This window comes from Vicugna pacos, chromosome 33, assembly GCF_048564905.1.
Source record: "Vicugna pacos chromosome 33, VicPac4, whole genome shotgun sequence".
Taxonomy (NCBI): Eukaryota; Metazoa; Chordata; class Mammalia; order Artiodactyla; family Camelidae; genus Vicugna; species Vicugna pacos.
The window spans coordinates 16,599,770-16,616,009 of record NC_133019.1 but is presented as its reverse complement, the minus strand read 5'-3'; the positions used below and the strand labels follow the sequence as shown (position 1 = coordinate 16,616,009).

Below are 16,240 nucleotides of genomic sequence, written 5' to 3'. Positions count from 1 at the left end.
ATATGTTATTTCTGTAGCAATGCTAGAATTGGGTTATTTCCAAGACTTTGAAGACACATACCATCATCACCACCACCACCATTACTCCAGGTACCATTTAGTCATTTGCAGGTTGCTACCAACTCGGAGAGGCTAAAATACGTTTGGAAAATACACAAGCTCAAAACAGTTATACCAAACAAAGCAAGATATACAACAACAAGCTCACATACAAATCATCCTAAAGTCCCAAATAACAGAAAATTTACAGTTCTTCATAGAGGCAGGAGGTTTAATTTCTTTGGGTACTTCCCTTAAAACTTGGAGTGCATAGCGTAGGTCATTCAGTTTGTTTTAACCTGCTGTATGCCCTCTCATTACATTTTTTCCCTTGTTAATCCCCACATGTTGGAAATCTACCCTGCCTGGTAATTTCTATTCTACTTTATATCTTACTTTTTGGTTTAATAACATTCACTTTTTTTTTAAATCTTTTATAGTTTACACAGGCCTAGTCTAAAAGTACCTAAATAATAATTTGTAAAAACCCGAATAGTAAAAAGCTGACCATAACCAGTTCTGTATGTTAAATATATAATTTCTAAACCTACATTAATAAAGAAAATCTAAAGTAAAACACTTAAGGCATTTGCACAGATGTGAAAGGGAGCAGCATTCTCAAGCCTCCAGATATCTTTTCCTCTTGAATGAGGTATTTACACTGGGGATGAAACAGATTATGTTAGTACCAGAATTTGTGTCCGTTTCTTTTTCTAGCATAATGTTTTGAACCAGTCATTTCTGTTTTCTTGGTAGGCTTTTTATTTTATTGTTATCCTCTTCAATACTTTCTTCAGTTTGTATATACTGCCAATGTACGTAGGTCTAACATATTTGGAAATTCTTTTTCAAAAATCTAATAAATTTCTCCCTCCCTGGAATAATTCTCTTGTGTATATGAATTACCTATTTAAAATACTGCAGCTTCTTATAAACTGGGATGTTAGTCTAATGTTTATATTTACAAATAAGTTGAAATGTTTCTCATCTAAAAACACAAACACGTGTAACTTGCTTAGCCCTCTAGCTATGGACTTATTTCTCGTATCCTCCTATGTCAAACTTCTTGAAAGAGTAGCCTGCAGTTGCTTTTTTTTTTCATCCTTAACCTCCCATTCACGTCTTAATCCACTAGTTGGAGTGGGTTTACTCAGTTACTCCACAATCAAAGTGGTTACTTCTCAAACCTTATCTTCCGTTGACTTTTCAAAAGCATTTACTATTCTTGAATAGTCTCCTTCTGGAAGCCTTCTTCTCCTTTAGCTTCAAGGCCAACCAGCTATTCATTCAAGAAATATTTATTGAGCATCCATGAGGTAGCACCCTTATCAGGCACTGGAGATGTAGGGATGAACATGAGGGACCTGGTACCTGCCCTCACTGGATTTCAGTCTTGTGAACTAGATACAGTCTCCTGTTCTTTTCCTTTTCTGTCTAACCCTCGAATGTTAATATGCCCTGGCATTCCGTTGGTAGTCTACACCTAGGCTTTCTCATATTCTTTTTAGGTGATCTCTTCCACTCCCATGGCTTCATCTACTCTTGTGTGCCAATTATTTTAAAAGTTTCATCTCTAACTCAAAACCTATCCTGAGCTTCAGAACTATATTTTTGAACACCAACTAGATAATCTCTCTCTATAGGGTCAGAAGGCACTTTAAACTCATGTCCGAAACTGTACACAAAACAGTAATGTGGAAAAAATGTAGAGTATGGAATCAAACAGATCTGGGATGCAGTTGTTGCCCTCAGCAGAGTATACCATGGGCAAGAGTGTTAATTAATATCCCTGCATTTAGTTTCTGTGTTTATGAAATGGAGATAATCTTGTAGGATTATCAGCATTAAGTGAAATATTGTTTGCAAATAATCTGATGTAGTGTGTGGCCTATGAAAGATGCAAGGCTATGCCCTTTCTTTCTCATTTTCTTCACAGCCATATCTCCTGAAAGAGTAATCTTCTCTCTGAACCCACTTTCTGTCTTGCCATTTACTCTTAAGGGAAAACAACAACAATAATTATTTCAGATTAAAAATTAATACAGTAGATTATTGGAATAGAACTGAGAGTTCAGATAAAATCCATACATACATCTAAGATCATTTGACCAGCTAACAGTATCTTCAGCAAATGTTGCCAGGACAACTGGACATCCACATGCAAAATAGAGTTGGACCCCTACCTCACACCATGTACAAAAATTAACTCAAAATGCATCATTGACCTAAATACAAGAGTTGAAACTATAAAACTCTTAGAAGAAAACAGGAGAAAATACAAATGACCTTGGATTCCAGACATCAGAAGAGTGAGTAACAAAACTAAAAATAGGGAAATTGGACTTTATTAAAATTAAAAACTATTTTGCATTGAAGGATATTATCAAGAAAGTGAAAAGACAACCAGAAAAGAAAATTTGTGAAAATCATGTATCTGATAAGGGTCTAGGATGAAGAATCTATGAAGAACTTTTACAACTTAACAACAAAAGATAGAGAAATCTGATAACAAATGGGCAAAAGAACTTGAATAGACATTTCCCCAAAGAAGATAAATAAATGACCAATAAGCACATGAAAATATGCTTAAACTCATTCGTTATTAGGGAAATGCCAAACAAAACCACCATGAGATACCACTTCATGCCTACTAGGTAGTTCCAAAAAATGGAAAATAAAAAGTGTTGGTGAAGATGTGGGGAAATTGGAACTCTCATACATTGCTGGTGAGGATGTAAAATGGTAAGCTCCTGTGGAAAACAGTTTGGTGATTCTTCCAAAAGTTAAACATAGAATTACTATATGACCCAGCAATTCCATTCCTAGGTATATACCCAAAAGAATTAAAAGCAAATGTTCAAAAAAAATCTTGTACACACATGTTCATAGCAGTATTATTCACAATAGCTAAGAGGTGGTAACAACCCAAATGACCCTTAATTGATGAATGGATAAACAAATTCTGTTATATCCATACAATGGAATATTACTCAGCCATAAAAATAATGAAGTACTGATACATCCTACAACATGGATGAATCTTGAAAATGTTGAGTGAAAGATTCCAGACACACAGTACAAAGTACGAAGATTGGTTGGAGGAATTAGGACTTTACTGTTGTAAGTGCTCTACTGTTGTAACTTTTATAATTCTTATATTACATATAAAGTGGTGTAATATCATTTGAAAGCTGACTAATTAAAGACATATACTTAAATCCAAGAGCAACCACTAAATTTTTAAAAGGTTAAGTAAAAAATTTAATAGTGGAGATAAAAAGGAAACATAAAATAATCTAATAGCAAAAAAGTAAAATATTTCATTATTAAAAATATCATTTACATGTTGAAACAGTGTATCCAAATGAAGAATCTAAACACACTGGCCTTTGAAGACAATAACCCCCCCCCCCCCGCCGCCATGCACACACACAAACACCTTCAATCCAAAGGCAGGGAGAAAAAGAGGGTGAAAAAGAGGATAAGAGAAAAAAAGGGCCAAGAAAAGTATGGAACAATTAGAAATAAAGGAGATGATAGAGTTTTTAAAAACAATTTGGTTTTTATTACATAGTTCTTTACCACTTACAAAATTGTTAGCATCATATTAATACGGAGGTGGCCTTGTTTGATGGGAAAAACATAGCTTTGGAGTAAAGCAGAGCTGTATTTTAACTCTGGTACTGCCAGTCATGAACTCTGGAACTTCAGGAGCCAAATACTTAATCCCTAACGTCTTTTCTTCATTGGTAAATGTGGGTTATGATACCCAGTTATGGATGCTACAAAGATGAGCGAGGTACCATATTCAAGTTCTCAGCAGAGTAGCTGGTCTGTGGACCAGAGTTTAAAAAACATTTACCTAGAGGCCGTTATCATTTTATTATATTTTGTGGAACATGATAGATTTTAAACAAAACATATAATAAGTACCTTAAATATAAATGGCCTAACCATATCAATTAAAAGATTAGAGATGGTCAGATTGGATGAAAAAGCAAGATTCAACTATATGCTGTCTATAAGAAACCCACTTTAAATATAATAATATAAGTAGATTAAAAGTAAAAGGATGGAAAAGGATGTACCATGGAAGCACTAACCAAAGGAAAGCTCGTGTGGTTATATTAGTATTAGGTAAAATGTATTTCAGAACAAGGAATATTTACAGGTATAAAGAGAGATAATATAATGATAAAAATGATCAGTTCACCAAGAAGACATGCAGTCTTAAATATGTATGTACCTGATAATAGCTTAAAAATACAAGAGGTAAAGACCAATAGAAAGAAGGAATAGATGACTCTCCAGTTGTCCTTTTTGCAGTAATGGATTCTACTAGCGGAGAGAACATCAAGTAAGCATATAGAAAATCTGGACAACGCTCTCAGCCAACTCTTCTGATGGACATTTAGAGAACATTCACCCGATGACAATAGAGTACATATTCTTTTCAAGTACATTTGGAACATTCACTGAGATAGCTCATATTTTGACCATAAGACAAAACTCAACAAATTTAAAAGAACTGAAATCATACATAGTGTTCTCTGACCATTATGAAATTAAACAAGAGAGCGATAACAGAAAAATATCTGGAAAATCTCCAAATATTTGGAATTGAACAAACATACTGCTAAATAACCCATAGGTCAAAGAGGCGTTCAAAAAAGGAAATCAGAAAATATTTTGAATTGAATAAAAAGTGGGAAAATGTATCAAAATTCATGGGATTTGGCAGAAGCATTGCTTACAGGGAAATTCGAAGAATTAGATATACATACATTATAAAAGAGGAATGGTTCAGATCAGTGATTTCTTAAATGACCTAAAATTCCACCTTAAAAACATGAAAAAGAAAAGAAAACTGAACTCAATGGAAGCAGAAGGAAGGAACTAATAAATATAAGATGGAAATCAGTGACACTGAAAACAGAAATTTGGAATAAAATCAGTCATACCCCAAACTGGTTCTTTGAACAGTTTAATAAAATTGATGAACCTGTCGCCAGACTTCCCAAGAAAAAAAAGAGAGAAGACACAAATTACCAATGTTAAAAATGAAAGAGAGAACATATACGTCCTATAGACATTGAAAGCATAATTAAGGAATGATCTTATGCCCATAAATTTGACAACTTTGATGAAATGGATAAATTCCTTGAAAGACACAAACTATCAAAACTTACTTGAGGAAACAGATAAGCCAAATAGGTACATAGTTATTAAAGAAATTGTAGTTTAAAGTACTCCATTAAAGAAAACTCCAGAACCAGATGGATTCACTTAAGGAAAAAAGTACCAATTCTGCACAAACTTTTCCAGAAAATAGAAGAGGAAGGAACACTTTCTAATGCATTTTATTTTACCCTAATTCCAAAACCAGTATCTCTAATAAACACAGATGCAGGAAAAAGAAAGAAAAAGCATAGAAATTGGAAAGGAAGACAAAATTGTCTCTCTTTGTAGATGACATGATTGGCTATATAACAAAGCCCCCCCCAAATCTATAATAAAGCTACTAATAACTAAGAAGTGGGTTTAGCAAGGTCATAGGATACAAGGTCATTATACAAAATGTCAATTATACTTCTATATACTAGCAATGAATATTTGGGAATAGAAAATATTCAAGTATCATTTATAGTAGGACCAAACAAAATTAAATACTTGGATATAAACTTTACAAAATATATGCAACATTTCTATACTGAAAACTACAAAAAATACTGATGAAATAAATCAAAGAAGATCTAAATAAATGGGAGATATACCATGTTCATAGATTGGAGTACTCAGCATTGTGAAGGTGGTATATTCTCCCCAAATGATGTATAGCTTTGTGCAATGCCAATAAAAATCCTATCAGACTTCTGGTAAATATTAACAAGCTGACATTAAAATTTATATGGAAGGTACTAAAATATTTCCCCAAAAAAGTTGAGAAAAATGAACAGAGTAGTTGGAGAGCCTCACTACCTGATTTCAAACTTAACTATAAAGTTAGAGTAATCAAGACAGTGCAGTGTAGACGAATGGATAGTCACATAGATCAGTAGAGCAGAACAGTGTTAAAAACCATTTACCTACAGACTGTTATAATTTTATTATATTTAGTGGAACATGATAGATTTTAAACAGAGAAACAGAGATTTTAAACAGAGAAGTGAGAAACACTGTATTTGGCCAGTCAGTTTTCAACAATGTGCAAAAAGTACACAATGGCAAAAGGAGAGGCTTTTCAACAAACCCTGGAACAATTAAAGACCCATATTGAAAAAAAAAAAAGAGCTTGACCCATACCGGAAACCATATATAAAAAATTAACTCCAAATGTATCATAAACCTAAACGTAAAAGCTAAAACTGATTTGTGATTCGTCTTAAAATCATGCATTAAATTTATACACACATATACTCACAACGATATGTTTTTGTGTCCTTTGTTCTCTGAGGTCTTCTCTATGATTTTTTTTCCCTAGAAGAGTATCCAGGTAAATTTTAATAATATTATTTTCTGAACACTTTATATTTTCTGGTTATTGTGTATTATAGTAATTGTAGTAGCGATAGATTTTTGAAAATAAATGTATTTAAATAAAAATATTCAATACATGATGATACTAGGAGTATGTGTAGATTTAGAAGATACTTGTGAAAGAGGTGAGCAAATTACTGCAGTTTGGGAAAGAACAATTTAAAATATTTGCCTCTCCCTTCCTGTCTTCTGCTAATAAGCAGAGGAATGACTTGTAGACCGACAGACACCAGGGATCTTAGATAATCCATACACCACATAACAGCTCGGGAATAATGGGATGTTGGTTCCTCCCTTTTACTGTACATGATTTTTAATGGTAGTACTACCCTGAAACAACAATGACCATTTTGTCATATGATTTGATGTTGAGTAAAACTATTTCTATCTTATTCTCTTTCACTTGAAAAGTATGTGCAATCGAACTCAGTCTTCTTCATTTGTCGCCTGGAACTGCTCTCACTAATGAAAGCATTTATGGCCTATTTACCAAATCTGTCTTTATCTACCAGACCTCTGTGTGGCATTTGACATGATTACTCTTAACCTTGAAATTCACCCAGAATATGTATGTAACATTTGTACTGGTTAGCTTGGGCTGCCAAAACAAAATACCATAAACTAACTGACTTGAACAACAGAAATGTATTTTCTCACAGTTCTGGAGGCTGGAGGCCCCAAGATCAAGGTGCTAGCATGGTCAGGTTCTGGTGAGGGAGTTTTCTTCCAGGCATGCAGCCAGCCGCCACCTTTTTGGTGTGTCTTCACGTGGTGGAGAGAGACCTCTAGTGTCTCTTCCTCTTCTTATAAGAGCACCAGGTTCTATGGGATCAGGGCTCAGCTCATAACCTCATTTAACTTGAATCCCTCCCTAAAGGCTCTATCTGTAACACAGTCATATGGGAACGTAGGGCTTCCACATACGAATTTGGGGAGGACATAGCTCAGTCCCTAGCAACAGTATTTTCATATTTTATCTTATTTCATTGTAACTGTTTTGTTATTTCACCCCATTAGACATTGAGCTCCTTAATGGATGGGGAGTGTATCTATTTTTGCATCTCTCGTCCTCAATACATTTATAGGCACCCAATAAACCCTTTAAATGAATAACACTTCTGTTCCCCATCTTAGGTAGTGGTACTACCATGCGTCTACTTTCCCAGACCATAAATCTGTTATTTTTCACTTTTCCCTTTTATCCTGGATGTTCAACTATATTCCAAATACTAAGATTTTTAACTTCTAAAGGTCTCTCGAATCCATCCCTCTTCTGGCTCCAGGGCTGTGTCTTCTCCTTCCTCATCTTTCAGGTTATTTTAATTGCCTCTTAACGGGATTACTGGTTTCCAAAATTTCTCCCATCCAAACCATACTTTATTTTGCTGCTAGATCGACCTAAAATGCCAGTCAAATTGTATCACTCCCTTTTAGTGTCTTCCCCAGAGCTTAAGACTAATATCTAAACGCCTTGGCTGGGCAGTCCTTTGTGATCTGGGCCCTGCCTACTTTATTATGCTCATCTGCTATTTCCCAGTGTATTATTATGCTCCAGCCTCACTAGTTGACTTTCCGTTTTATAAATATGTGATCCTTTATCATGTCTTTACGTATCCTTCCTTCTTGGAATGCCCTTTCCAACCTCTACGTCCAATGATTTTTTTTAAAGCTGCTTTGTTTAACAATTCTCGAACTACAGGACCTTTCTGATCTCTTCCAGGTGGAATTAACTACTCCATCTTCAATCTTCCTGTGCAGTTTGTACAAATCTGATTTTAGTGTACTGTAATTATTTGTTATCATATCTGTCATCCATACTAGACTGTGAACTCTTTGAGGTCAGAGACCACATATAGTTGACTTTATAGTCTCAAAATCTAGCACATGGTAGATGCTCAGTAAATACTAGTTGAATGAATGAATGAATGAAAGGACCAATCATAAAATTTAGTGATAATAGTGAATATTTTATTAAAAAGCTACTGTATGCCAAGCCCTGTTCTAGGTGCTGGAGTCAAAAGAGCATCATGTCATGTAGGTTTCAATAACTGGCATTCTTTGAAAAAAATTCTGAAAAGTGACTCATTGCGATTGCTGTGCAGAGAAGAGTGTTCCCTTGTTTTTCTCCCCTGTATTAATTCATCCCTCATACTCCTTTATTTTAACCCCCTTCCTAGAACTTCTCTCTAGTGGCTGCCAGTTTGATTGGGATCAGTGCCTAGAATAAGTTAAAAAAAATGTGTAGCTGAAATTGCAGGAGATTTTGTAATAAAAGTTTGATTACTGATTTTTTTGTCCTTACGATAAAAGTTTTTAATTAGGCTTTTCTCCTTTTCTCTTAAAGTCATAATCACAAGTAACTCATTAATTAAAATTTTCCATAAGTACTTATACAAAGGATAGAGATAAGATGTGGATCAAGAAACCTGAGTTAAAAACCATGGGGACCAACACATATAAACCCTGTGTAGCTAAGGGATAAAGTTAAACCTTGTACCTTTCAGACTGGAAATATAGGGCCCGTTGGAATCTGAGTTTCTAAGGTTACTTTGCTCCTGTGGTTCTTGTTCCTAATCATTTCTCTTTTCATGAATTGCATGCGCTTCCTCTATCACTGATCTGCAAAATCTAAGTGTTGGCAGTGCCTGCAGCTCCTGCTACGTGTCCATTCTGCCCCAGCTGAGATCTTGCTGGGCTTTTCTGACCTCTTTTGACTCTTAGCAACAGTGCCTGTGAAAACAGTTGCTATTCCCCTGCCAGCATTACCTGGGATGGGTGAGAAATGATGGTTTTTGTGTAGCATCCATGTCCGAAGCACCTCTTGTTTTAGTGGCCTCAATGTTAACTTCCTGTGGGTCACATCCTATGGACATGGTGTTTGGCAGGGGTGTGAAACTGTGCTGTGACCTCAGGCAGCTTCATTCTCCTGGGACATTTTAAATAACTGGAAATTAGGGGTGTTTGGAAGCAAGTGGAGTGTTCTGACCACAAAGTCTCTCTCTGACCGCAGAGTTGCCTCACTCACAGAGCTCTCCAACTGTCAGCAGCGCCTACACGAAAGTGCTCTATTTCACTGACCGGTCACTTACGCCCTTCATGGTCAATATACCAAAGAGGTGAGATTTTGGGATCATCATTTCTCCTTTAACTATATTCTATATCTTATAATAACCTTTAATGAAAAGGAATATGAAAATGACTATATGTATATATATATGCACGGCTGGGACATTATGCTGTACACCAGAAACTGACACATAGTAACTGACTGTACTTCAATTAAAAAAAAAGGACAGAAAGGCAATATCATCAGTTACTGCTCATCTAACCAGTGGAGAGGTGTTTGAGAAGCAGTATAGTGAGAAGGGCACAACCATTGGCATTACAAGGGACAAGTCATGATATGCTAGATACAGACACAATAATAGTGCTTCAAATCCTGATATGCAAAGATGCTTCAAGTTAGGAAAAATAGCTCCTGCAGAAAGCCATGGATTGCAGCCTGGCATTCACTGATCTTTGTTCCTATTTGATGACTACAACTAACCTATAGCGAATTCATGTTAAAAACCTTCAAACCTTCAGACACTCAGTTAATATACTTCCTTTTAAGGTAAATGGCTTCAAAGTAAAGATCTAGCACCTTTACTTAAACTCTAGCACCAACTACTGAGAAAGGTGTTAAGATTTCCTTTTCGTGAAGAGCCTGCTTACTTGGTCTGGATTAGAGGGGAGCTTTCTGAAGTAAAAATGGTGATAATTTAATTCTGCCAGCCTGGAGAAATGGAATTGTTGCAGAGAAGGAAATTGAGAACTCAGAGATATAGTTTAACAAATTAGATTTTAGAGGCTTTGTGTATTATTTCCAGAATAAAACAGAAAAAAAGTGATGTGGCTGTAGCCGAAGTAATAAATCTATTTTATTTTATTTTATTTAAAAAACTTTTTGAGGGGTGGAGGTAATTGTGTTGGTTTATGTATTTATTTATTTTAATGGAGGTGTTGGGGATTGAACCCAGGACCTCATGCATGCTGAACAAGTGCTGTACCACTGAGCTATACCCTCCTGCAATAAATCTATTTTAAATTCTCAGATTACCCCGTTTGTAATGCCATTTTCACTCCCTGGTAGTGACTGGCTCCCTACCCTCTGTGGTTCCAGAATTGTATGGGTTATCAAGGGCCGTGAGCTAACAAGGCCACGCTCTTTCTGCCCACAAAGACTTTGGCTGGGGCTTGGGTTTAAAGCTAACATGTTATCTTTCCAACCTGCTGATAAACAGTCTATTTTAGTGTTCTCTCCTTTTGTCACAGGTTGGAGGAGGTGACCCTGAAGGATTTTAAAGCCGCTATCGACCGGGAAGGAAATCACCGGTATCACTTCAAAGCGCTGGATCCCGAGTTTGGCACTGTCAAAGAGGAGGTACAGAATCCACGGGGAGTCTGCGTAGTATTGTTTGTTGTTCCTAAACCCCAAAGACTCCGGCTCAAGGGCTAGTATCCAGGAGTACCCGAGTTCCCCAACCAGGTCAGAGGAGTTTCCTGGAGCCTCAGACCAGTCTGATTCCACTAGAACCAGAAGCTTCAGGGAGTGGTCCAAGAAGTTGATAGCATCTGTAGTTCATGGGCTTAATCACTTTGGATATCCAAGTTTGGTCCAAACTTGGGTAGAATTTTTATTTTAAGAAGGAAAAAGTTTTGTTAGGGAAAATGAAGAATCTACATTGAACAAAAGCTTGGCGTTGGGGGTGTCTTTTCACTCTGTAGCCAAACCTGAGAAAACTTTCTGCTTCCTACGTGGAGCAAAGGAAATAAATTGGCGTGAATATATGAAACTGTATAGTGTGGTGGTAGTGTCTCAGATAATGAAAATGAGGAAATTCTTAAAGCCATCTATGTTTACTCTCAACTCCTTGACTAATTTTCTTAGCCTACATTTCTCTTTATAATCCATCTGCCCAAACACTTCCTTTAGGGAAGAGAGTTCTGGGTCATGACATGTTACAAGTGCTCTCATTGTGGTTACAGAATGAAAAGGTTTGGAGAAGCCAGTATTTTCTTCTGTAAAGATTTCCTCACTGAAATGTTTTCACAATCCTGTTCTATTAGTGGCTTAGGAAACAAACTGAATGAATTGCACGCACATGTTAAGACTGGTCTGTGTTCTAACCCTTTCTTTACAGTGCCCGGGGCCAGAATTTTCCCCTTTCTCATTTTTTTTTAAATGCTTATAGTACTGCTTTCTTCTAGAAGTCCAAAGTGCTCTATGGATAGTAATGTATTAACTCTTATAAATCTCTATGAGCAAAGCAGTATTAGAGGGATGGTTTTACCATTCCATAGATTTGAACTAAAGAATATATAAATTATATGTAGAGTTGACCCTGGGATGAGTTTGAACTGCATGGATCCACTTATATGCAGATTTTTTTAATAAACATGCACTACAGTATTACAGCAGTTGCTTGAATCTGAGGGTGTGGAACCATGCACGTGGAGAGCCGACTGTGAAGTTACATGCGGATTTTTGACTGCACTAGGTCAGGGGTGGGGGTGCTGGTGCCCCTAATTCCCATATTGTTCAGGGGTCAACTGTATTTTTTTTTTTTTACCAGTTGTAAGTTTAGGGACAAAACCAAAGGGACACAGGCTCAACTCAAGAATTTCCTCTACACTCTCTTACCCTTTATGTTTGAAGTCTTGTATTTATCAGCTACAGTTATCAAGACTCCCCATCTGACAGGTTTTTCACTGTGGCTTTTTGCCTTTCTCTAGGTTTTCCACGATGATGATGCCATCCCTGGCTGGGAAGGGAAGATCGTAGCCTGGGTGGAAGAAGACCATGGAGAGCATTAATGCTGAGTATTAGACTGGGGGCTTGTGGAACCTGGCACTCCCTGACTGCTTCACTCAGGAAAGAGGACTAAAACCAGAACACAGTAAGAAGTTTTTAGTTTGCGCTGCCAAAACAGAAGTTTCTTCCAGGGTGAGAGCCACAGGCCAGTCCTGTTTCTGTGCCTGGCAAGTGTGGTACTTAAAATCCCTGTCCAAATGTAGACCATGGGTTCTTCTGGAGTTCCTTGTCCGTGGGAACACAGTGTTTTATTCTACTCTGAGGACAACAAACCGAAGGCCTTAACCAATGGGGATGGATCATCCCGCTCCTGGATGGGCATGGCTGCTATTACCTGGAACCTGGGAACTGGATGCATCACTCCTGTGTGTCACAGTATTATCTGAATTGGCCTCAATGGTTGCAGCAATCAGAGTCCCAGCATTTGTACTCACAGACAAGGCAAAGGTACCAGCTTTTTTGCTTCTTTGCAGCTATTGCAAATCAAGAATAACTCATAAGGTGGTACCAAAGATGAAAGCCAACTCTTCAGGAATTTTTTTGGACTGGACACAGATGGTGCTGAACTGTTGATTGGATTGAAAAAGGGCTGCCCGCATTGTGCTATACTATGCTGAAACCATAATTAAGACAGACCTTGGGCTGCCTCTTGTGTCTTAACTGGTTCTGCAACTTGTCCTGTAGCCCACAGAGGGCATATTTCATGTACTGCTAGTTGTCTCTGGGGACTCTTTAACTTTAGAGCCATTTTTTTTTTCCCTTCCAAGTGATGAACTTTGTGTTTGAAAGGAATAAGGAGTGAAAGTCTCCTTCATGATCCAGGCGGGTATGGAAAGGTGCTGCTACCCACATCTTCTTGACTTTCTTTCTCTCATGACTTTCTTTAGCTCATGGTGTCTCCTTTGCAGTCAAAAGGAGACAGACCATTAGTTTCAGTATTTGTGATTTATGAGTACTAAGCATGAGTTCCTGGTCTGCCCCCCTTCATTTCAAGGCCAGAGTTAATTTCTATTATATGTTTAGTCTAGGCTAATCCCTTAGGGCACAGTAGAAACCATGGGGGCGTGGAGCATGAGCTGGGAATGGCAGGGCTGATTCTGGGTGCAAAAACCTAGAATCCTTTCTCATGTGCAACACTGTCAACTGTAGAAGCTAGAAGAGTTAAACTTCCAGAGATTACTTAATATCTTGGGTTTTCTCATTCCTTCACCACGCACCATCCACCAGTCAGATACATGCGTGTGATCACCAACGTACACTGCCAACCGGAAGAGTCAGACAGATCAGCTGTGGGTTCTTGAGCTGTCTGTCTCTAGTTCATCTCCCCTTTTCAACCATTTCAACAGACTACTTGTTGGAGTTCTGAGATGACATTTTATGGTTTTATATAGATGTGTCTTTTTAAAATAGTTCATGTTTGGAGAATTCTTTTGTACTCATTTGTTTTTTTGTCCAAGAACCATGTCTATTTTTATAACTTGAGTGTGAGCTCTGTATATTCTCACATTCTGTATACGGTATCCATTTTCTAGAGAACCCAGTAGCTTTTATACAGGCTCTTCTCTTCTTACCAGCCCTTGTGGTTTCAGAACCAGCTTTATTTTATTACAAGTACACTAATGACAACTAACTCATGTTCCAACCCTACCAGCCATTTTAGCTGTGGAGACAGTTTAACGTAACCTATGTGATTGCTCCTCTAGCAGACAAAAGGAACTCAGAAGACACCTGATGTCTTTCATGTGGTCTCCTCCGATTGAAGAATTTCTCATCAGAAATGCCTGGGAAAATTTGTGAAAGTCAGTTAAAAGCAAGAATAATTCATTATGAAAGCAAATAGAAGAAACCAATGTATTCCTCCGTGTTTCCAGCCCCTCCCCCGGAAGTCTGGAGAAAAAGTCCTCATGTCACCTGTTTCTCTGTTGCATGAATTTCAGTGTTTTGCTCTAAGACAGCATGGGGTTATCAGGCCAGAATTTGTTACTGTATTTTCAATACAATTTATCTTGAATGTCTGTCTCTTAAGTCAGTTTTTATTTGTCAGGTTTTTTTTCCCCCAGCATTCTTACCATTATGTAGAATTTAACTTTGCAAAGAAAATTAAATCACAAAAATTTCAGAGTCCTCTACCTTCTTTGTCTTTTATCTCTATCTCCTTTGGAAAAGGAGCTGCATGGCCTCAGTGCCTCCCTAGAAAGTCTGAGTTGAGTTAATAGCTCGTTAATCTCACATGCCACGGGTAATAAATAAGCACACCCACAACAGGATGTCACTCCAGTAATGTTTGTGTAATATGTGTTGGTAATCCTCATTCCACTTTCTAAACAGAGGAGCCTTCTAGGAGGAGTGCGCATCAATTCATTCTGGTTTGAATAGTCTCCTATTTTAAACAATAGGAGGCCTCCTGACTCATTCAGAGTATTGTCCCCTACTGGCATTTGTGTAGGACAGTCCATCCTGCCACTGCTGAAGTTCTCTTTCTCTGCGAAAACTAAAGAACTAGAATGTTTAGAGTTCATGAAATAATCTCTAAACCACGTTAGATTACAAAAAATGACCCTCTAATAAATACTAAGTTAGTAGAAAGCTCAATTCCTTAAAGTCTTCATTTACAAGCTGAAGACTTTGCACTCAGTTAAAGTAGCTGGAATTGGAACTTTACAATCTCTACCTAAAGAATTTAGGTTAAACTTACGTGGTAATGACAGCCCTACTTACTGACCAACTTTTCAGCTCTTTTTGACAGATGGTGTAAATTAAGGAAAACATCTTTATGCCCTACATCCAATTCCAGAGGACTCCAATTACGTAAAAGTATTTAGGTATAATTATAATAATTTTCATTTTTCCATAAAATAAACATTATGATTGCACACTCCTTCTATTATCTGAATTTATGTAAGAGGTATAACTTGCTTAAAATATATATGTAAAGTTATATTTTCTTAGAAACATGGGTGTTTGCAACCATTGCTTTCAAAGAGATTATTACCATGTATTCTGTTTTACAATATGTTTTCATGAAGACTGTGTTGTACCAGAGGCTTCTGATTATCAAAGTGATAACCAGTTTTAATTGCCTGTATGTACCAGATTTGTGAACTAATTAAAAAAAAAAACCCAGAAACAAACTATGAATAAAATGGAGTTTGCAAACTAAATACCATTAATCGTTTTCACTTGTGTTTATCAACTGACGTTAATCAATGAAGCCATTTACATTTAGTGAAAGTAAATTTCCTCAAGTGGTCTCCCAGCAGCATGTTTACTCATTACTTGGGGATTGGAGATAAGGATTACTTAATGCTACAGATACTACTATTGGTATTGCTAATGTAAGTGCAAAATAGGTTATTACTAGCAAAGAAAATTCATTTATTCAGCGCTTCTTTGACATTATATATAAATGTGCAAACAAATACGAATTCAGGACTCTAAACTGTATGACAAGATAGTCTCCAATGCAAAAGCATGAAACATTAACTAGAGATGCTCAGAAATGTATATTTAAAAGAACCAGAATTTCCAAATTAATTTGAAAGCTGCCTTCCAAAATTTAAGTAGCCTTCATTTATCACTTTAAATGTTTCATGCATATATTGAATCTTTAGCCCTGGGTGCTTTCACTTGACTTCCAATACATATTTTCAGCTATTAACCACAAGCCATTTTAAATGGGTTACTCCTTTACTGTGCTAAAATTAAATATGTAAAGAGCTTAACTAAGAATCTTTTGTTACCAACTAATTCCTCCTTACATCTAACCTATTCTGTATCAGTAATATCATCATTTTACTAGTCTCAGGACTG

At 36.8% G+C, this 16,240-nt stretch overlaps 1 protein-coding gene across 4 annotated transcripts in view; it reads left to right on the top strand.

Annotated features, from left to right (window-relative positions):
- Nucleotides 1-15,591, top strand: part of DIXDC1 (DIX domain containing 1) — a 68,337-nt gene extending 52,746 nt beyond the window's left edge. For 3 of the 4 annotated variants that reach the window (XM_072954144.1, XM_015250860.3, XM_015250861.3), the window contains 3 exons: nt 9,587-9,692; nt 10,891-10,999; nt 12,352-15,591. In XM_072954144.1, the coding sequence (XP_072810245.1) occupies nt 9,587-9,692; nt 10,891-10,999; nt 12,352-12,432 (296 nt within the window). In that variant the 3' untranslated portion in view covers nt 12,433-15,591. The remainder of the gene's footprint in view (nt 1-9,586; nt 9,693-10,890; nt 11,000-12,351) is intronic. The other variant, XR_012066747.1, reaches the window with a different exon arrangement.
- The last annotated feature ends 649 nt before the right edge of the window (nt 15,592-16,240 follow it).